The 23,702-nt window shown below is 43.6% G+C and overlaps 1 protein-coding gene across 3 annotated transcripts; it reads right to left on the reverse strand.

The window, feature by feature from the left end:
- Nucleotides 1-5,651: 5,651 nt before the first annotated feature.
- On the reverse strand, nucleotides 5,652-23,099 carry RHOH (ras homolog family member H). 3 transcript variants are annotated; one of them, XM_082316490.1, is made up of 3 exons: nucleotides 22,850-23,099; nucleotides 21,668-21,772; nucleotides 5,652-8,293 (listed from the first exon to the last, which is right to left on the reverse strand). In XM_082316490.1, the coding sequence occupies exon 3, from the start codon at nucleotides 8,064-8,066 to the stop codon at nucleotides 7,491-7,493; it is 576 nt and encodes a 191-aa protein (XP_082172616.1). In that variant the 5' UTR covers nucleotides 8,067-8,293; nucleotides 21,668-21,772; nucleotides 22,850-23,099; the 3' UTR covers nucleotides 5,652-7,490. The 3 variants fall into 3 exon arrangements, with proteins under 3 accessions (XP_082172616.1, XP_082172617.1, XP_082172618.1); XM_082316491.1 differs by lacking the exon at nucleotides 21,668-21,772; XM_082316492.1 differs by lacking the exons at nucleotides 21,668-21,772; nucleotides 22,850-23,099 and adding an exon at nucleotides 9,648-9,707.
- Nucleotides 23,100-23,702: the final 603 nt, after the last annotated feature.

Genomic DNA, 23,702 nt, shown 5'->3' on the forward strand with positions numbered 1-23,702 from the left:
CTTGCTCACCTCACGGCTACTCTCCCTGGTCACGCTAAGCCTAAATTCTTGCTCAGGTTATGTTCAGTCTCTTCTGTTCACCTGTAAAGGGTAAAGGAAACGGGAATGTGTTCAAGGTGATGTTATTTCAGTGAGACCTGTCGAGTGGGCACTGAATCCTTACTGTAAGGATGTCCCTATTGCACACATCAAGATCAGTCCAGCCCAGAGTCCAGCCACTACAGGGAGCACCAGAGCATGCTCCAGAAAGAGCGGGTAGGGGTAACTATGGAGGGGCTTTCCCTCTGCTTCACCCTCCCGGCACTCAGCATAACTCCCTCAGGGAGAATTCGATTTCTAAACATGTCACTGATGAATCAGATGTTAGCTCAGCCCATACCCATGCTTTGTACAATTAACAAGGGCATTATGTTGATAGTCGTGATTATGATCTGTTAAAATAGTGAAGTAATTGATGCATCATTATATATTGTCCCTTCTCTTTCTGTCCCTTATGCTTACCTACTCCCTATGCCTTCAGTGAATTGAAACACCGGAAAGCCCTAATCCCATAAAGTTGTGTCACAAATCCATTCAGAGTAAATTCTGCAGGTCAAACCCATCAGCAGAAACATTTCTCAGAAGGGGAGCTAGGACGCAGCAAACTCAAAAGTACCCACCAGCACCAAGATCTTTCATGACTGATCCAAAAGCACTTTAAAAGAAGGTCACTGCCATCTCCCCATTTCACGTGGGGGCAGGCAGAGCCGTGGCTCACCCGGTGTCACCCAGCTGCGGCAGAGGGGCCGGGGGACGGCTGCGGTGTCTGTGCAGTGGTGTTTCATGTCCGCAGCTCATCCTCCTGCCATTCGCCAGGTGAATCCGTTTGGGTCAAGCTGATCCCGAACAGGTCGGTTACACCCGCAGGCAGTTTAGAGTTGTATATGTAAAAGTTACTTGTGCAGGCTTACACAGGCCTGGTCCAGAGCCTGGTTAAGTTTGAAAGCTCCCCGTTGACCTGACCTGGCTTTGGCCAAGCTCTGCATGATGGGAGAGGGATTAAACAGCAATGTTCATGGTCTAAGCCAATGCCCTAATCATGAGCCAAGGCTGCAGCTCTGGTTTAGCTGGTCAATAATTCTATGATGGATCAGATACCAGCACAAACTCCACATACTACATAATAATTTAAAATATATGTATATATTTTAATGCCCAAGATCCGTTAGAAGTCCTAAACCAGTCTCTTATGAAGTCCTGTGACCTTTAGCCCTTACTCGGGTGCGTGCTGCGCTGAACACTCTGTCGTTCACAGCAGGATGGTGCTGACACTGACAGCAGCAGATCTGGTGTCACGGTGGCAGACAAATGCAAACATTTAGTCAAGGTAATAGCCACAAAGTCACTTAGCAATTTATATATTAAAAACACAGAGTTTTCTGAGAAAGAGAAAATTCAGCAGTTGTTTATGTGTTACAAGAGGTTTGGCATATGAGACACATAAGTCTCCCTCCAGTTGCTTCTACATAATTAATTTATCTGCCAAGTTGAGCAGTATCAGTCCTAGGCCTCTCCCCTCACACCCTGGGGCTGGCCGCCTGCCTTTGGCCACTGTGGCCCTGCCTGTGGCTAGCGGACACACTCAACCACCTCCAGAGCAGTCGGCATTTGCAAGGGATCTTGATTTTCAAAGCAAAGCCTGCTCTTTCAAAAAATCTCACCCTTTTGTGGTACCTGAACAGCCATGGAGCATTTTGGAAAGGCAGCCCAGGGGGTGGGGGAGACACCCGGGTCTCGGCACGAGAGCTGCCCCGGGTCGGCTCGCGTCCTCTGAGGCACGGCCAGGAGCTGCTGGGGTGCCCGTGGGAGCCAGCGCTCGCCGGAGGCTTCTTGGAAACGCTGCAGATGCGGGCAAGTGAGCACCTCACACCGTGCGGAGGCATAGGTCGTCGTTTCCTTCCTCTTTTCCAGAGACAGAAACAACCACCGCCATACGCAGCCCTGTGCCCTTCTACTCCGCCCCTGCATGAATCATACCGACGGCTGCCCAAGGTGAGAGGAGTAATGACAGAAATCCCCCCAGCCAGCCCTATGTAGGGCGGTTGTGAAAGACCTGAGACAGGCACATCGCTCATTCACTTCTTCATCACCAGAAAGGCAGCAATAACTGTTATTTTGTTTGCTAATAACTAATTCATGGCTCATGCGAGGCTGGAGGCCAGCTCCGTGCTCAGGAAGGGATGTGCCACAGGGTTTGGCTCAGTGCTTTGAGATGCCCCCCCAAAACGTAGCGGCTGGAGCCCAGCAAAGCTGAGACGCGCCCTCCCGCCCGTGCTACCGGCACGACAGCGCCTGCAGAAACCAGGCCTGGGTGATGACTTAGAGAGACACTGGTTTTAGAGATGTCACACAAAATAAATCTGTTACTGCAAGGGCACCTGCAGGTGACAGAAGTCTGACTGAGGCAGGGCAGGGCAATTGCCTGTGATGCCTGGTAAGGGGGAGCCCTGAGGAGCATCGCTTCGGTCCTGCTTAATACTGGTCTGCCCCGGGCTGCGTGGGCAGGACTGCCTGGTGGCGATGCTCTCCTTCTGCCTCCCGAGCGACGCAGACCACGCTGGCACACAGCGGCTGCGTGGTCGCGCCACGATGGAGCGAGAGGTCCGGGGCAGGGGAAAGACCACCATAGCTAGAGTAAAGCAGTTACGGCAATATAAACATCGGGCTGTGCACAAAGGTGGTTTTGTCCCTGAATTTTGTTTTCAACAGCTGGCCGCTCAGAGCAGGACATGAAGCTCAGGTGCGCGGGCCAGCTAGGACAGGTACCCAGTGATAGATGGTCAGGATTTTTTGCACTTAACAGCTGTGAAGGAAATCTCCGAGACATAAAATATGTTTCCTCACATCCGGAGACAGAAGTTCATTACTGTAGTTTCTAACAAGGGAGTTTGGCTAACCCAATTGTGCTCATATCTGGCTTTTTCAGAGGCTGAACTGGCTTTTAATTAAGTCAAGGTAGTTAACTTACTCACAAAGGCAAGAACGGACAAGCCGTTATCATGTTCTGAAATTAAGCTTTTTATTCTTTGTATATTAACCTGAGCCCTGTGTAGCAGAGGCATTAGGAGAAAGTGCTAAGAGACATGAATTGCCCCATTTATTTGAAATTATTTTAATGGCTGTATTCACTCGAATGCAACACTAATACAGGAAAGGCTGAGATGTCAGAGTGCCGACATTACTTTTTTCTTCGTATCTGATCCCTGTGGTGATTTATTTCATTGTGGTGCCATGTATAAAAAGACTGCTTTAAATGCATTTTCTTTATCGATACAAGCATTAGCTAGTATGTCTTCGGACACCTTAGCGATCGCAGAGTACCCACAAGAATTACACAAATATTTGCAAACTGTTAATTGCAAATACCAGGCAAAACAGTATCAGTTATATCTACCAAGCTTGAATAACTTCCCATATGAAAAATTGGGGGGGAAGGGAGACGATCTGAAACATTTTTATTATTTATTCTTAGACAATATTTATATTGTATGCTACAGACCAAGTAAGTATAAAAAGGCTGGGAAATCTGTATTTAAAATAATGTAACATGTACTCACCACATTTTGCAAATTACTAAAGGAAAATGCTTCTTTTTTTCTGCTAGAAGAATAGTTTCTGATTTAAATGACCGTTGCATAACTATCTATTCAGCTTTTTATCTGACTTGCAGAATTCAGTAAAACAATTAGTGACCCAAAAATTACTTTTTCTGTCAAAAAGAGAAGTCAGATGCTGACAAAAATAACAGTGTTATTGCTGTTCTCCTTTTAAGTTCCAAGTATTTTATCTTTTTTTTTTTTTAACTTTTAACCTATTTTAGTAGCAAGCGAAAGTAAAATTAGCAAAGGAGTAACAAACTGAAAGGAATCAGTCTGAGGGGGCAGAAAGGGAACATTTGGGCCAGGTCTCTTCCCTTAGCTGAACACCTCCACCCGGCTGAGGCGAGGCAGCACGCCGTTTCCCAACCTGCTGTTTTTAAGAGCAAAAGAAGTTGAAACTTAACATGTGTACCCAGCTGTCGTTTGAATGTATTTTGAATATCAGAGCCTGATTTTGACCACCGAGCCGTACCCAGGGACCCTGTTGCCCAAGTAACGCCAGCAAAACCACCCCGGTCGGGTTTGACGGGAGGCCTCAGCAGCCCCTCGCCGTTCGCGCCGCGGGCGGCGCGGCTGCGGTTGTGCGCGCCCCACCCCAGTGAGCCGTTTGGCTCAGCCTTCTGCCGAGGTCTGCCGTGTCCAGGTTTCACTCTCTGCAGTTGAGGTGCCGCACTGTTTGAGCACATCAGTTCTATAGCTCAGGGAAAGCTGCATAACTACAGACACTAAAATAATGTGCGTCACAGTTTGTTCCCGGTGAAAAGTGCCTTTTAGCTTTGAGAGTCTGAAAATAACCAGGCTGTGAAAATTGGAACCATTTTTTTCACATAGCACCAAACCAAAATCCCCCCATTACTTTGTCCTCTCTCCAATTTGATTTTAAAAACCAGCCAGCTTTTGGTGGCCTCACACTTTGCACTGGCTCTAAGACGCACAATCAAGAGTATGACGAGCCACTCCAGAATTCCCTGTGCATCCCGTATCGTCAGCTCAGGCATCTCAGGGAAGCCTAGCCACTTCGCTTCACTGAATTGCAAGCAAACCTTGAGTTCTTCATTTTGTAACACACCGTAACAAGCCTTGTGAAGCAAATATGGACGAGATGGGATTTTCAGCTATGATGTGATTCTGGAGCACATCTTCATCTGGCTTTGTCTGACACAACAACTCTCTGGAGCCTTCTCGTCCCTGAATACCAGCATCCTGCGGCAGATACCACAACGCAGCATCCTAACCTAGCGGTTACTGTTCTTCAATACAAAAAAACAGCAGCATGAACTGTTGTAAACAATGCTTAACCCACAGAGAAAAAAGATCATTTAATAGAACATGCTGGTAAAAATATGTCTCAAAAACTGTTGAAAGCAGGTATTAAATCCATTAGTGGAGCGGGGACCATAACAAAAATGTCCACAACTGTAACAGATTTGAAGAGTCACAACATGACATTTTGCATGTGATCTTTAATGTTCAAAGAGTAACAATGGCTAATTTTAAATTAGGGTTACAAAAAACAAAACTTTCGGTGAAGAGGCATTGCAAGAGTGGAGATGTAGAAACATATTTCTTCCAAAAGCCAAAAGGTTTTTAACTGAGGACTGCAAATACCTAGCCGCTTGTGTAACTCCGCATCAGTATCACACCATTCAGGTTCTTTTACAGACATGTCAGTTTTAGTGTTTCAGGGGCCAAAGGATTTGCAGTCAACACCTGAAGAGAAAGAGAAGTGGGAATGAGAACAGTACAGAAAAGATGGGCGGTGATGGGAGCCCTCGTCTTGTGTGCTTGGCTGCAGAAGCTTGTAAAGATTTAAAGCTGATATGAAAACCTCACATGAGACCAGTCTGGTTTTATGACCAGAAACCTCCCTTACAATCAGGTAAATATTCACCAGCCTGGGAACCGGCGGGATGATCACAACATCAAGTGTCCTGTGCACCACTGCTATTCAAGAGGCTCGCAATGCAAATACTTGCTCACCTACATCACAAGTGAGATCATCTCTGGGATTCATAGGAGGGGAATGATTTAATTTGGAATTTCTCTTTATAGAAAAAGCTCAGAGGTAGACCAGAGTATGGAGAAGAGTAGCCAATGAGTTTTTCAGGGAGAAACTATAGGTAGATAAGATCTTAGCTATAGCTTATTTGCTTGGTAGGGTAACTCCTGAATCCCACCTTGGATTTGAATCAGACAAGCCACTGCATCCATTCCTGTTGAAACACGAGTCGGAGCTCGGTCAAAGCAGACACAGGTCATTCTTTTGGGATCCATGCGGAGAAAGAATCATCCTACTGTGCTATGTGCCATCTTTTATGGCACCGTGCTATAAGCACCTCAAAAGGTCAATTCTGAGCTAGCTGAAGGAAAGGGAAAGGGAGAATAAAAATCTTGCTGCACTGAGAAATCCCCCAGGCGATTTCCTCTACGGGCAGCAGAAACCTTGGGATGAGAGAGATCTGCAAGATCTGAGATGGTGCGGGACAGAGGGGACAGATAACCTGAGGAGGAGGGGAACACCACAACTCAGAAGGAACGTACAGCAGTGCGTGTTGACCCCACTCCGTCTTCCAGCAGAGTTCTCTTACACACATGGAGCTTCCACCTCCTTAACCTGGCTTTCTGTGCAGGAGGGTCACTTGGCCCGAGTAGGTACGTCAGGATTTGACTCTTAGACTTGCCAGGCTCCCCAGGACGCAGAGCCTGTTTCAGCCTTATTTTGGTCAAACCCAGGCAGTTATACTTAGTATGCAAACTCAAAAAAAAAAAGTTATTTAACCATTCTAAACCTGCACATTCAACATTGCCATGTACTTAATTTTTCACTATAGTAGGTGACTGGTTTCACTAAAACCACTGTTTAGAAAAGAAGTGTACTAAAAATACTTGGAGAGTTTTAGTGCTCATGAAAAAATACCTTTCATCCCTGGAGACGGAAATCTTTTGCCTCCAGAATTATGGCAGGGACAACAGAGGTGATGACAGCACAGACTCGTCTCTGACAGCCCAACCATATGTCTAAAGCAGCCCTGACTGCAAGCCAGACCTTCTGGGGCTGTAACTAGGCGAGGCCTAGGAAGAATCAGGTTAGTTTCTCCTGATTCATCCCATCTTTGACCATATTGCTGAGGAACAAGACTAAGATAACAAATCTCACAAAGCCACAGGAGGGCTGTCAAATGTCACTAAGTTTTGGTCACTCCTATGCTGGATGTACTGGATTCGATTACGGTTCTGCAGTGACTCGGGCATGTCTAAGAAGTGCTAGGCTTGCCTGCAGGCCATTTATTATATGGATAGCATGATTTGCTTCTGTGGTTAGCTAGAGGAAGAACTTCCAACACATGAAAACAAACTGTCAGGATTTTACAACATATACAAGAGTTGTTTAAATAGAATACACAATGGTCAGATTTTATACACTAAGTTCTTAAAGTAAAAAAAACACCTCGACATGGACAGACATGTCAAGAGGTGGGGGTTGATCCAGGCAGAAGTTTGTCATTAAATAAATGCAGACAAACCAACAACTGAGGAACATCAGCAACAACAAAATCAGCACAGCTATTGTCTGCAGATCTCCAGGCTAGGCCTGCTCCCGTCCAGGCTAGCAAAGTCCAAAGACAGGCTTGTGAATAAGGGCACATACCTGCACCTTTTGTTTTTCAAGATAGTGCCCATGTGTGTTGGGGGGAAGCAGATCAGATAGAGTGCACATCTGTTTCACTAGGGGCACCTGCACTGTGGTCCTGCCAGTAGTCCTCCTTTGATTCACCTCCCATTCTCTCTGCTGCAGCATCTTTGTGCGAAGACAGAAAGAACGAACGCGGGCAAAACCACTGCTGGCAGTCCTCAAAAGATCTTGCACTCGTTAATGGAGAAGAGCTTCCTCCTGTTCTGCCTTTTGGCTTGATTGACTGCTGTCCGCACGGCGTACTCAAACACCTGCTGCACCCCTCGGTTGTTGAGGGCAGAGCACTCCAAATAGCCTTTGGCTCGCACGTCCTGGGCAAGCCGCTTCCCATCTATCGGGCTGATGCAGGTGGAACGGTAGGGCCCCGTCTCGCGCTGGTCAGTCTGAGTAGCCACTACCAAAACGGGGATGCGGGGCAAATGGCTGCGGATCTCGCCGATCCATTTGTTCCTCAGGTTCAGAAAGGAATTGTGGTTTGCGACCGAGTAGCACATTAATACCACATCTGCCTGTTGGTATGAGAGAGGGCGAATGCTTTTGAAGGCGTCGCTGCCAGATGTGTCCCAAAGACCTAGGCTAATCTGTACACCATCCATGAAGACGTCCACTCCGGTATTTTCATATACGGTGGGTCTGTAGTCATCTGGAAAAGTCTCAGAGGTGAAACGTACTAAGAGAGACGTTTTCCCCACCGCGGAGTCTCCCACCAGGACACACTTGATGGAATCCAGCATTTTATTAACGTCCAAGGGCAAGAGCACCGTCTCGGCGCAGCAGGAGTGGGATGGAGAGATGCGGTGGTCTCGGGGGCTCTCTAGATAACTTCCATTTGGTGACAAACCATTCGAATCTCTTTACTTCTCAAGGCTTGATTGTGTCACTTGAGTCTAAAATCCCCTTTTCTCCCACACGGCTCTGTGGTGCTGTCAGTTTTAATTCTTCAGTGAGTCAAATGACGTTTCTGGAAGAGTAAAACTAAAATGTAACATTTATAACCCACAGAGAACAGACCATTCTTCATCAAGAAAAAGCCACCTGGATATGTCTTTGGACAGCCACGGGGAGTACCCCACATCGAGGATGCTGAACCTTGCTGTTCCCTCCCAGCCAGCTGTGTGTGCAGCAGCCATTCACTGCTGGTAAATACCAGCCATTCACAAGGTAAATAACTTCCCGCCGACCCACTGGGGCTAACAGGCCTATCACCTCTGCCATTCTCCTCTGACACCAACTGTGTTTTCCCTCCAATTGTCTAAAAAGCTAACAAAATCAGTTTAACTTTGGTATACCTGCTATTAACCTGCTCTTAGTGAGACATTTCCTGCCTCTGACTTTCACCAAGGCTGCCAAAATCCTGAATCCCTCTTAACCAACGAGTGCAGATTCCCTGGAAAAAGTACCCATGCTCTCTAGAGGCAGTCAGGAGAAAAAAAGCCCTTCCCTAACTGATTTGACTATTTAAGCAATCCTACAATGAAGAGTAACACAGAACCACTTGTGACAATGAGGAAGCAAAGACTTCAGGTGTGAGTTTTGAGCAACGTGAACTTTAACAGTTTGAAAAAGCAATGAAGGATTCACAGCAAAAGTACCAAAAAAGCTCACTTTTTTTCTTACAAATCACTTTCAGCAAGCAAGAAGCGCAAGCCAAAGCAAGCCACACCACCAGTGCTTGCCCCAGTCAAACAATTTCATTTGAAGGGGATACAGCTGCCCTGACATTTACTCTGTTGTGAAACTAAGCTGAGAGTACCTCTTCAGAGTATGTAATTGCTTTTGAGCTCCTGCCAGCATTCAGTCAAATTTTCCTATTTTGAAAGCGTTTGCCTCTTCCCCACTAGCTGTGTGCAGGATTCACTGCTCGCACAGGGCGAAACACAAGATGCTCTGAAAATCGCTAACTGCAAAACTGAAGGCAAATTAGTTCTGCTCAACAAAAGTCATTAAAAAAAGTATCACTGCATAATTTCAAACTGTCCTGTGTATGTTACAAATAACATATTTCTGCCTCCTTCATGTATGAAGAGAGAAGTCACAGGTTAAGGTTATTTGCCCAGGAATGAATGATGGCCAATAAAAGCATATACTCTACGTGACTGTAACACTCTCCAGTTTCATTAGCCTAGCCCCCCCTGCCGCCACCACCCCACCACCTCCCACTTTCTAGTACACTCAAAGCTTTGCCTTACTCCACAAAGGGGAAAAACAAAGGAAAAGAAAAGCGCTAAACGACCTTAGAGAGAACATTTTGCAGGCACCGAGACCTGCTACTGGCAACTCCCCTGCTTTCATTTTGTAGTGGGGCAGTGCCCTACCTCCGCTCATGCTGCCGGCACACCTGCCTCTCTCCCACCCAAGGCACCGGCCAAAAGAAGATGTGTCAATGCAAACGGCTTGGCCGGAGCACGTTGTTTTATAGATGCGGCACCAAGCCTGCGGGGCAGTGCTCACGTGCATTCGGGTTACGGGTATCGAGAGGAGTCATTGCGACAGACGGCGCTTCCTGGTCTGCCAGCGCAACCGTGCTCTCGCCACCTCAGCTCGCTTCTAGGAAGTGGGATGGAGGCCGAGGCCGAGGCCGTTTCACGGCATTCCTGGCTGCCGGGAAACGAGCTGCTCTGTGAATTTAAGTTTTGTTGGTAGCAGGTGGAAATTTGCTTTTAAAGGTTCAGTAGGTCTAACTCCACTGTCTCGCCTTCTCCATTCCCCAAACAAGCTCTCAAGGGAATTAAACAAGACACTTACAAAATACATCTATGAACAATTCGGTAAGTGTATGCAGGATACACAGCCCAATTACTTAAATGCATCATCGTCTTTCCTTCAGGGTATTCTACTTCAAAATTGTGTCAGCAGTACAGTTTTAAAACACCACAATTCACCACAAGCCAGTAGCGTATGATTCTGAAAAAACTGCGTGCTCCCAGGAGAAAGTTAGCGTGTACCAAGTCTCCTTTTCAGAGCAAATATTTCTTTGGTGCAAGTAGTCCTTAATGCATTCAGGCTCATTATTTTGTGTATATTTGAGTGTGAGGGAAAATAAGGATGTCCGAAGCATGACTTTTGCTATTTCATAAATGCCAGAAACAGAGAAAGACAGATAAAAGGATTGTTCTGCTACTCAGCTTGTTGATTACCAGCTCTGATTACGCTGGCTATTTTGAAAGAATGTAAATGACTAAAGACTAAAAAAGATATTAAGGACTAGTGAATATGGCTAGTCGACACGCACAATAACAGAAGCTGAAATATTCCACCACGACACTGCGGAATTATTGTCAAAGCAAATTACATGGTTCTACAATCCACTGATGAATAAAAAGAAACAGTATATAACGAAGTCCATATTCTGGTTCTGCGGACATATTGCTGCCAGTGATCCTGATCTTGCTTTTGTTCACAGCCATTTGGACTTCATGTGCCTCCATATAGAGTTGGGACTACATATGTGCATATTGAAGCTATATTTTTAATTATGCACTTCGCCTGTCCTTGATGCAGCCTCAGGCAAGAGCAGTATTAGTGTATTAAAATAATTACGCAAGTTCACCTCAATTAATGGAAAACTCGTTAGATTTAGATTAAACATCAACAGAAAACAACGTCCTTTAAAGGACAGGCCGGTACTGGGCACTTCTACACATCAGTATACAACCAGTTGTGTAAATATTTGCAAAAGCTTTGGTTCCTTTCTCTCATATTATATACTAGGGTCTTGGTTCGACAGTACAGCATGCTACACCCATTAAAAGACTGCACAAAATCTTCTGATCACAGGTGGTTGAGTCTAAGCTGCTGACGGATTTTTTTCTTCCCCAACGATTTGGTTTTCCACATTTTACGAACTTTATCAAGTCCATTTGGGATCTGGAATTCCAGATATAAACCTGTATCTTCTCTTACACTACTTTGGTTTATGCTTTCATCACTCGTAACAATAGAAGATTTTATTCGAATAATAAGGTAAGAGCTTTTATAATATTATTAAGTAAAAGAATATATGTCTAATTCTGATGCAGTCATTCTGAATAGTGACCTTCAATAAACTTTGGGATTAACCTCAAAGAAAATTCTTGCACAGTTTTAGATAGAGCACTGTTTTTTCAACCATATCATATTGTCTGTGTAACTAATGCAACATTTATTTTCTTTGCTTTCCTCTTATTCTTCCCTCTGTCTTTGGAATACAGAGCCTTGGCACTGGTGTGTGGTTACAGAGCCCTCGGACTTCACGGACGATGCGAGCACAAGAAGCCGTGCAACAGCCGCTCTCCGGGCACTGCCCATCCCGCACCTCAGCCACCTCATGCAGGTAACTGCCGCACACTTGATCACGGCTGAATATGATACGGGGAAGGCGAGCGGTATTATCAGCCCGTAACACGATGGGACGGAAAAAGGAGCACAGCAGCACCAAGCTCTTTGCAGGTGGAGGATTCAGTCCCATGAAAAACTAACCTATTATTTGTTGAAACAATTCTACCAGCAAAGGAAAGCAGGACTGCTTGAGTCAGAAGGGGTAAGTTTATCGACTGAACCAAATGGGATTTTCATTTATGCCAGGAATGCCTCTGGCATCTACTGTAAGATCATTGTGAGCATGGCTCACTGTGGCTAAACATCTGCAGGGGATGGACAGTGTCTTATGATAGGGGAAAATAAAGAGTCAGGAACTCCAAATTTCAAAACCTATCTTGGATATTGATAGTGCACCCTCGGGTAGGCTGGCACTTAGAAGGAATTAGCTCATACGTAAACAAACCACACAGGCAAGGTAACAGGCTTTTTAGATCAGGCAGTCACAAAATGCTTGAGAGTTAAAGCAATTAACATGCTATCTATTATTGCCATTATCCGGTCCCTACCACAATTGCATCTCAGTGCAGTTCCTGTTGATATCAGGATAAGTGCGGGCTAATTTTTCAGTTTGAGCTCTGTGTACGCTATCTCTTGAAGACAACTGACGTTGCAAGGAAATAAAAATATTTATACTAATAAAAAAAGTTGAAAACCACTAAAGAGACTTCCATTTGCTGCGTGATGCTTGAATACACGTATTGTCTTTGCCTGCCCACAATACTCCTGTAAGTCCCACCTCATGCAGAGGTGGGGTCTGCAAAACAGGGTCTACAGTTCTCTATCGTGTTGATTATCATCAGTGCTCCTCCTCACTGCACCGCAGATACATAAAAACTCTCCTTGCATCTTTAGAGGCTCTGGAGGAGAGGAAGGAGACATGGAGACTACCCTTACTGACCAGAACAGCACACAGCTTTACACCTTCACTTCCCTGGGTGCAGTGGGTGCTGCAGGGCATGGACGGGGCCTGAGGACGACTCCTGCGAGCAGAAGGAGGAGGAGGGCTGGCAGGAAATCAAGACAGGGCAGAGGTGCTGTTGCCTGGTTAGGGGCAGCACCCAGAAGGTGCAGCAGGGGGAAGATTGGCCCCTGTGACGGAGACACCGTGGCCGTTGTGGATCCAGTCTGGATGCTCAGCTAGATCACCAGGTTGCCAAGGTCATGCTACCTTGTTTTCAACTCCATGGGTGAGTTGTACTTGCTCCGTTCAGACACAAACCTCCAGACTGCCGCACAGGCCTCGCTGCTGCAGCGCGGGGCTACTGAGAACTAATACATCAGCTGTAGTCCAGCTGGGGACTGCAGCTGGTCCGCAAGCAAATGGCCCCTTGCTGCGAAGTTTCCTGTCATGCATTCATTAAGCTGATGCTCTGACATTTGCGTTAGCTGCCTCCTGGTTTGTAAACTCATTTTAAGACGATTTTGATCTATAGCACTAAGCGGCCCTGTCTTGCCAGTCTAGGAAACAGCCTCCCTCTGCCTCCGACAGTGTCAGCGTTTCAGTCCGTAGTGGCATTCAGCGGTGGTGCCACTGCCACGAAGGAGAACTGGCTCACAGCCCGTACCTTTGCAAGGTGCTGCATCTTTCCCCCAAACAAAATCTGCATTCAACTCCTCCGCTTTCCAAGCAGGCTGCCACAGGGGCCATCCTTATTCTCCGGCCCAAGGGCAAGATGGCAGGTTATTTCATGGCGGAATGCTTCAGCTCTCTGGTATATTCATGATACTGACGAATTAATTGCCAGGCTATCTCTCAATGTGTTTTTATATTTTAAAGAATTGAGAGGATGCCTAGAAGTTTGGATGAGAGCTTTTAATACACATATTTTATCCTTCAGTACAATCATACCTGCAGTGGCTTCCTAAAGTTAGAAGAGCAAGCAACATGCAATGAACCCATATTTTCAAAGCCAGGATGTCTTGTCATCTCAAAAACAATCTTCTTCCAGCATTAAAAAAAAATGTACACATAACAACTCAGAAATTTATCTTTCACTCCCTTATTCACAAAACTGAAATCCTGTTCCTGTTTTCAAATTTCAGTGCTTTGTTTTGAAAAAAACACAAAACTTTTTTTTTTTTTTTAAATTTCTGATTTATGAACTTTAGAGAAAATAGACAACCACTTTCTTAGGAGCCTTTGCAAAAAATCACTTCTGGATCAACACCTGAAAATTTGAACCTCCGTTTCTTGCTTTGGCAGTTTTAAAAACTGAAACTGAAGAAGAGGATTTATGATCAAAAATATTCAGTCATCTTGCTAACTTTATTATTAGCAAGGGAACTCAAGTCATCAGATTTAAAGGAAATTCCCTCATATTGAGACTGAGGAATCTTGCTATAAAATAATGACAAATACAGACCAATGTTGTTTAGAAGATGAAATTAGACGTTAAGTCCTAGTAAAGGGATGAAAGCTTTCTGTATAAGAAAACGTACATATTTACACACATGCTTACACACGGCACAGACATATAAAGCTATATAGTGAGATATCTTAAATTAAAAATTGCTAGTTCGTTACTTTAGTAATAGTACCTATAGTGAATATATATAAGCAATGGATAATGACATGTCTAAAGATCTATTCAAATTACTACAGTCACTGAGAAAAACTATTTAACTCTCATTTTAGTACCCAATTAGATGAAAGAAATATTTATCTTCAAGAATCCTTTAGCTGTGACTAATCACACCTTGATTCAGCTACTTACAAATTAAACATGAACACAAATGATTAGAATCACTCCAAAAATTAACAAAAAGTCTGTAAGACTCTCATGTATTGATCCAAGATCCGAAATTCAATAGAAGTCAATGCGATCTGGCAGTGCTAAGTACCTGCTTCAAAATTCAAGCCATGAGTCTGAAGTCATTGTTCTCCACACGTTTATGGCATGGCATTGTAAATTACGGACTATGTGGCATTCACGGCAACACAGGGCATTTTCAAAAGTGACCCGTTTTCAGTATAAACGTTGCATCCTCTCCAAATTAAAATCTGGGTAAACCCAGATTTCCCAGTAGGAAAGTAAGCCCTTCACAGCGGACCAGCTCATGTGCCGTTCTCAGTCTGCTCCGATACCCTCCAAAGTCAGCAGAAACGGAGCGGCCTGTCGTGCCCGAAGCGTGGCACGTGCCCTCGCGCTTACTGAGCGTTTCCCTTCTGCAAGACACTGGGTATGTCACCTTCCTTTCCCACCCTTCCCTGTGATAGTTTTTCTTCTCTGCTCTTAAACAGAGAAGAAATTCTTCTTGAGTCTCACCGCAGATACAGCCGCACATGGAGCAGCTGGTGTGCAAATGTCACACGTGTGTATGTTCGAGCACAGAAGTTCGCCAGCCATCTGTCCATCTGCGTTCCCTCATAGTCTCTGTTTTTGTACACACATACATATATATATGTGTATATATATTCACTGCTGACATAGAACTACTTTTGGGTCCAGATGGGGATACAGATACGCTTGCAGATGAACATGGGTAAAGCGCTACGCGCTGCCTATAGCGCTATCACACGTCCCTACGAAAAGTCACTCTGTCTATCAGAATGGACTCCCAGTTCAAAAGCAAATTTCCACCCAAGTCTAACGGCATTGTAGCCAAACTGAAGGACTGATACTATAAAATGCATGCTATTTAAGTAATTGACCTCAATGAGACTACTGTGTGTGTAGAATTATTCACATGTGGAAATGTTTGCAGCTTTGGGCCCCAAACCACTTCAAATTTTTCATGCCACATCCTCTTTTAACACAGTTCACCTTTCTTGAAGTTTGAGAGAAATCAAAAAGGCACTTACAACATATTTTTGTAGATTTTTTTACAGGTTTAACTCTTCAAAATCACCTCAAATTTTTTTGGCTCACAAAATGTGAAGTCGTCTTTTATTTACAACCTCCAACAATGATTGTGTTCTCTTTCCAGAAAGCCTGTCCCTTTCCCTATTTCTTTTTGGGGGTTTTTTGACCATCTGCAGATACAGGCTTAATCATCATGAAGTATCCATTTCTCTTTCATACACCACTAATATTTGTTAGTTTTAAATAAGAATTTGTCATTTCTTGCAGAATTATGCATTATTTGCTAGACTGGATGCATAGAACTCTATATGCATATGGATATGAAAGAATATAAAAAATAAATCAGTGTATATTTCAAAACAACTATTACAATAATGAATCTATACATCCAGGTACAAAAATATGACATCCATACATATGTGCATGTGTTTGTATGTCTATATACATACATAGACACGTATATATACATACACCAATATTCATTTGCAGAAGACTTTGCTACAGCTTGCTATACAAAACAGAGGCATATTCAGCGTAAGATGTCTTACCATCATTTGAAAACCTGCATACATATTTTGCATCAAAGAATGGATGCATTATTGAAATGACCGTGGTCTTTAAATTACTTTATTTCTACATATAGGTACACATGTGTATTTGTATACACGAGCAGAAATGACTGCTGTGCTAAATCTGGATTTGCAATAACGTAGGTATATAACTGATAGAGTCTTACACATACAGATAAATTACATAGTCATACATTGTAAACAATTACGTTTCTACTGCATGTGCAGCTGTTAAATTTTTTAGGCACATCTTTACGATACGTTACAATGATTAGTTTTTAAGGAGATGCATGGATTTATATTCAATCCCACAGATGTGTAAGTTGGTAAAATGTTAAAACTAACAACCTGGCAACTCTGCATACCACTTGCATTTACTGGCAAAAGGGTTTTCTCTCTTTCAGAGCCTGTGTCGAGCCCGCTGTAGTGGAGAGGGCTGACTGCAGGGTGTTTCGGCTCTAATCTGGGGTAGGACTGCGCTCCTCTCCCTTGTTTGCACAGTACCTGATCTTCTTGACTAGGTCCTTAAACACTAACAAGTAATCAATATTAACAGTATAGCTAATGTATGAACAATGCAGGTGATGTGACATCCTCCCCAGTGTTAAAAAGTCTCAAAAAAATTGTCCTACCATTTCTCCGCTGCCCGCCACAGATCCCTCGCAAAATCTCCAAGGTTACTTTCAGAGTTTAACTTTGCTCTGGTTTCATAAAAGGCCTATCACAAAATAAGGAGACTCTCAAGCCCAGATCTTCTCACCCTAACCTCAGGGTGAGGAGAAGGAGGTTCTCCATGTTCATTAAGTTATGTATTTGCATAAGTTTGATTTCAGTGGGAGGTGAAGGTGAAGGAGGAAAAAATCAATTAGAACAGAATTATCCAATGTTTGATGGAAGATTATTTTTGCATATTTTGTGATAAGAATAAAATGTGTTGAATGTATAGGTGCTCTGAGCAGCAAATAATGATGGTTCTGTTGATCAAACAATTCAGAATAATGACTTCTTGCTAAAACATATTGATTTTTTTATTATTTGGGAAGAACGCAGATTTACTGCATGTCACTGTTCAGTTTTGCTGTGATGAATGTTAAACTTCTCGAGTTAACGAGCAAAGCTAGTAAAGTAAGCAGCAATAATTTGGTTGGTTATTTATTTTATTACCATGACAAACTGGCGGACAATTTTAGCTTTTCCCCTTAGAATTGCCAGCAACAAAAAGCTGTCTCTTGTCTCTGTATATATTAGACTGTTTAAAATCATAGTCTAGATTTCAGCCAGATAGAAACTGCCATCTTTTAAAATTCATTCTTAGATTTTGTGTGTGCACGCATGTACATTAAAATGTTAAAAATTTGGAGGGCTTGCTTGGAAATAATTTCAATCAAGTAGAAGGTGCAATACAAGACATACAATTATCGTAACTTTTCCTGCATTTGTTGATTTAAGGTCTTTATCCTTTTGATTTGTTTTATAAACTAAAAAAGGAGTTGCCTTCCACAATCTATCCCACAACTCGGTATTCATGCACTGTACCCAGCACAAGGATAAAATAAGAGTTAATATGTATTTACAGGACAGGTAGGAAAATATTTTTTCTCACTGTGTAGCCTCCCTAGAATTCCTTAATTGTAGTAAATGCAATTAAACACAATAAATGGGCATGCCTACTTGCCTACATGGAATTGCCTACGTCCTGTGCTTAGTTACAGTTAAAGCCCAATTTCAAATGAACATGCTTTCAAGATTTCTTCTTTTTTTCCTGGAATTAGCACAAGTTATACCTGGTAGTGCAGATTTTACATTGATTTATATCTTGCACCAACCATACGCCAGAGCAGAATATTTATTTCAAGGCCTGTTTTCCTTCACTTTTCCCTGATTCTGATATAACTTTAGTCTCTTGTCACTTTTATATGAAACATATAATAGTGCAGAAAGCACTGCGTCATATGGAATAGGTTAAGAGGAGAAAAGGCTCTATACTTTACCGCCAAAAGTAATATATAAATCCTTCTCACTCATTCTTCAGTTCAGTATTTTGAGAAGCCATTTCAGATACTTAAAGCTGACATCTATTTGGCTTTCAGATGGTTTAAAGATCATGCAAATCCCCATGCTACCATAAATCTTAACGCAGAGTTTCTGTTTTTCAGTGAGAAGCATAGAAATTTTGCCTTGATTTTCTTGATTTTTATATATTTTGCATGAAAATGATCACACATATGAAAAGAAAGATATTTTAGGAGAGCTACATTTGAACATTATGAGAACATTCCCATGCTTTATTTTTGAATCCTGGCAGACTTGATTCAAACTCAAAGATATTTTGCCCAACGGCTTTTCATACAGAATTAAAACTCCACTGAAAGATACATGAATTTTAAAACCTGCGTTTAAATTGATGGAAACAAAAGAAATTACATGAGGGACTTTTAAGACAGATGTTTTATAATATATTTTTGTAATGAGAAAACCACAAGCACACAGATGATGAGAGGAAGTGAATAGATAATTCAGTATGTCATTAATTCAATAACTTTGCACTCTAAAGACTTTACCAGTTTTTAAGCACAGTCATTTAATGAAAAAAAGGCAAATTGCAAACTGTGTGTCCACTGGCATGTCTATCAACAAAAGGAAAGAACAGTTTTCTTGCTAGAGTGAGACGTTTCATATTCTTTCAATGATCGTGTGCACAGGAGACGACCAAAACAGACCCCTGACTACGTAGGGGTTTTGGTCTCACACTTTTATACTAGGAAAGCCAGTCTTACCTGTAGTTTGACATAAACCAGGGCAACCTTCAAAAGCAACTCACTGTCACTCATGAGGAAAAAGAGATATCACCAGATGGTACAACAGCCTCAAACAGGGCAAGTGTCAGTTATTGAGACTGGTACTCCACGGTCACCCTTGTGTGTGACAGGCGGCATCGTGCACGGTACATAACCACAACCCTTCGTGCCAGCTTCTGCCGGGAGAGGTGTTCGTTCCCTTTCCGGCACATGCTGGGTCTTTCCTATGCGATAGGTCACCACAGCCCCCCGCTGGGGAAACACCCACACCATAGCAGAATCCACGTGTGGTTTCCAGCAGGTTCATGCATTTTGTCAGGTAAAGACAAGCATGCCAAGTTCAGCCCCACCCTCATCCCTTAGGAATTTACACTTCTCCTTGGCTTCCGTAACCAAAGACCAAATGTGATTCTTTGTGCGAAAGAAATACGATGCAGACACGGCAGCAAGCGATTGTGCAGAGGGGGAAAGATCAAAGAATCTGCAACAAACACAGGACACAGCCACAAGCGGGGCTAGGCACAAGCAAATACTCCTGTACCCGCTCTGCAAGGAACACGTGCATGCAGTAAGAGCTCAGACCGTGTTCCCAGCTATCCTCCGGCTGCCGTGCCAGCGGTGATGGCGATCCTCTGCGCAGCCTCCAGCAGAACGTGACTGCGGGGACTATTGCTCCCTGCTGCTTTGGCAGCTGCTTGTTTTAGGCCTGATATACACCAAGGTTTTATACCCATGACTTCCAGTGCTCACGCTCACTGCTGCGTTACAGAGGTTTTGCTGGCTCCAAATGTCTCCCCTTTTACTGCAGACCAACACTTTTGGTGGATTAGGAAGGTTTTCCAGTTCTTCACTGACATAAGAACTGAAGCACAACTAAATTCTGCTAGGCACATAGGAAACTGTATTTGGTTTTGTGGAGAAGAGCTAATGGTAGGCTACAGCCCACAAATTGTATTGGTGCATCGCTCTGTTGTATTTGTATGATCCTGTCCAGTATTTTAAAGGCACAATGCTTTAATAGTGGGCTTGAGACAGCTGCAACTAACTTCCTTTCTTAATTACTATGCTGGAGTTATCCCAAGACATTTTTCAGCTGTAAGTTGTGCTCATAGAATGGAAACATTTGAAAACTGCTGATTTAATAAAACCACACACCGCTGGCCAAAAAGTGAGAACCTAATTTGGAAGTGATGTTAAGCTGTGTAGCGTGATGCCTGAAATGTCACATTAAGACTTTGAAAAAGGCAAGTTTCACAGTTACTCCTTTTATTTGTTTTCAAACCATAATCAAAAGCATTATAAAAAATTCTGCAATTTTTCATTGTATGGTCAATGCCAAATTGAATTAATCACTTGAACGACGTATTCAGTTACATTTAACTGTTTCTTAATGAAAACTACAGAAACACAGCACCAACATTCTACAAAGAAAATGGCGGTGTTTTCTTTAGAGGGAAGAGGTATTTTTCATTGAAAATCTTTTTCATTTAAGGTTCCAAACGCAGCTGCTGCTATGCACCTAGAGCTGCATGGCAAAAGCAAGAGGAGAAACAGCAGAATTTCATCTCTCTGCCTGGGTGTCCTCCCGGCTGGTTATCAGAAAGTGTCACCAAGAAAAGCTCCTCAGCACCTTCCGCTGGTGCAGCCCCGCTGCTCTACAAGACGAGCCAGAGGCGCAGCCTGCGAGACCGCCGCCACAATTGCTGCTCATTTCCTGTGTGCTTTCGGTACACTGCAAAGCGTCCGCTTACATCTTTAAGGATTTATATGGCTTGCCCCTCGCTGTACAAGAGATTGCCTCCCTGATATCCCTGGCACTGGCAGCTGTTCCCAGCTGATGCAACTTAAGCATCAGTCTCTCGGTTGTTGGGTTTATGCAGCAGGGAGAGTGCTTTCATCTCATCCCCAAATTCACACTCCTGATGGAGCAGCTGAGCCAGAATCTGTTAAACTTCTACATATAAACATTTTCTTGAGAAAGCTGGTCACCAGGCTGGAAAAGTATTTTTAATAACTTTCTGGAAGTATAGCTCCAACTTAATGGTTTTACTGTGCTGCATGTAGCTATAGGGGCTGTCTTCTGATACAGGGAATCATGTGAGGCCTGATGCTCTTCTGCCATGAGGCCATCTCACACTGCTTTGACACCGTAAAATTCCCTTAAGATGGGATTAAATTACAGTAATTTACAGCCACTTTGCCCTGCCAATGGACTATGAATTTGTGTCTTGCTATTCATGAGAATCAAGTCCATTATTTAAATTTTAATTCTTTGCTCTGGAACTTAGTTAGCAAGTACAGATTACTTATAAAAACACAGATTGTCTATAAATACAAAACTACTATTTTTCCTGGTTTGTAGCACCTAATAAAGTGAATATAAAGCTTGGTATTATGCCCCACCAAGGCCTACTCTCTCAATTTAGCAGGAAGCAAGTGCACGTGGGGCTTTTCTACCCTGCGATTACTGCCCGAGTCTCAAACACGGTATTCACATCAAGTCTGTACACACTTTCTCTGGTAAATTGGACTTCATTTGTGTGATACATTTTCAGAGCTGTCTTTGAAAAATGAGATTAAATCCCGTTCTAATGTCAAGTAAGTATACATGTGTGGTCTTTTCTACTGGAACATTTGTAAACATCCACTGATTCTAAATGGTGGCTTTTGGAAACGTGAACTACAAAGCAGCACAATGCAGTGCACAGTCCCACCTTATTCTGACAGCAGCAGCAGACGGGTACTGACACCAAAAAAGTGCTGACAGATCTGCTTGCTAACAACTATCTAATCGCATTCATCCTACCTTTTTCCTCTGCAAGTATTTTCTTCAGGATAAATCCTGTGTTAAAGCCAGCCTCCTCCAGGTGCCACAGCCCCAGTCCTGCCCCATCCACAGGTGGAAACACGGCTGAAAGAAGTAGTTAGAAAATCTTAAAGCCACATTCAGATTTTTTGTGGGGACCTGTGTCAGAGGGATGGTTCCGGCCTCTGTATGCTTCCTCCTCATTCACCTTTTAGATTAACTACCTCTCATTGGCAATGTGACAAGACCATCCCACCACTGCTAGAGCGTCATAAGTTGCAGGTTTTGTAAGCAGAATCTAGAAATGGGTGTGCACAGATGTGCACACATGCACACGCACACGTACTGCTCTCTCAGGGAATCCCACACCATGAGCATGCCACGGTTGGCTCAGAAAGCAGAGGAGATGAAGCCGTGGGGGTGAGATGAAAGCAAAGACTTACAGCTGCGGCCATTTAGACAGCAAACGAAGCCCTTCCATCTCAGAAGGTGGCAGAGGCGCTTGTTAGACCCAGCGGGGCCAGGCAGCCGCTGGAACCAGAGCCAGTGACAGATATGCTGGCAAATTAAAAATACTTTGAATCTCACTTCTGTCCTAAGAACCTAAATTTCACCTTTCTCAGATTCTCACAATAAAATCTTCACCTAAATTTGCTTGAGAACATTTAAGATGAAGCAGGACAGTTTTCTCATAACTGTGATGTACCTCACAAATGGGGAAGAAAGCCATCCTTTAAGGTGTTGCAGACATGCCTCCCTCTCCTGTGTTCATAGTTCATACAACAGCAAAGGTGATCAGAATCAGACCCACCATTTTTAGAGTAATTCCCATTTTCTCTCTTTTTTCTTGCATCAGTTAATGTGGAAAATACTGGCACGGCACAGCCCATCACACCCCTCTTTCTACTTTTATACAAGGCCTTTTTACACTGAAGTGGAAACAAACTCTGGAACAAATGAAAATCCAGAAGATACATGACCTGGGGCAGGATTAGACCACTGTTTAACAGGATATCACCATATTGGGTATTTAACAGATGATATTAAAAGTAAAACCAATTATGTGAATCAATTTCACATACTTATTAATAAAAGTAAAACTAAAGATACTGAATTTGATTCAGAATATGAATTCACATCATTAAGACATTTAGGAAAAAAAAGAAAACGCAAAGAACTTACCAGACGCAGGAAGCTGAAAGCGGCTGTTGGAAATAAACGTTACGGAAGTCAACTATTCTAGGCGAGACAGGGGAAGAAAAAAGAAGAGTGACGTTCTGTGCTCTTGGCTTTTTCAGGTGGACTTCTATTTTAGCAGATTAGAACAATTATGTTATTAAGAGGGAAAAAAAAAATCAAGAGGTAACCAAAGACCGCTGCACATACAGGCCAAATTAGTCCTGGCAACTAGGTCTAGCTCATCCGGAGGCAGCAGTGACAGCAGACCCAGATGTAGTGTGACAAGAAACAGCGGAGTGGTTTAGGGTAAATCAGCTTCCTGGTGAGAGCTCCTCAGCTCTGCCTGTGTGGGTTTTGTTGTGGGTTGGTATATGAGTGTATATGTCTTTCTCTCTTTGGTGACTATGGGAGCAGATGTAAAAAACTTGAAGATGGGGGAGGGGGGCAAAACCTCCAGGCTGCAGAAAGCTTTCTCTTTGCAGTCTGCCGCTCCCACAGCAGCCTCCTCTCTGCTACAGCGGCTAATGGCATAGCGCAGCCCTATATGCGCTAGGAGAAAAGGAGCAGATCGACCCCTGCCCGCCAGTGCTATGTGCCATTCACGCTCCAGTAGCATAAACAAGACTTGGAATATTTTTACGCAAGCTGGAGTATGGCCTGGCCTTTAAAAAAAAGAGAGTTTACATGTTTAGTTGACCTTGAGCAAAACCCAAGGCAGGCACTTTTGGGCTGGCTTGAACTTGGGCTTGTCTTGATTCAGTGAGGACTCCCCAGTAGCATTGGTTAGGATTGACCGGCCCAAGGAGGCTGAGCAGGAGGAGGGACCACAGGCGTGGAGACTCCCGCCTTTCCCAGC

Source organism: Platalea leucorodia, assembly GCF_965183815.1.
Source record: "Platalea leucorodia genome assembly, chromosome: 6".
Lineage (NCBI taxonomy): Eukaryota > Metazoa > Chordata > Aves > Pelecaniformes > Threskiornithidae > Platalea > Platalea leucorodia.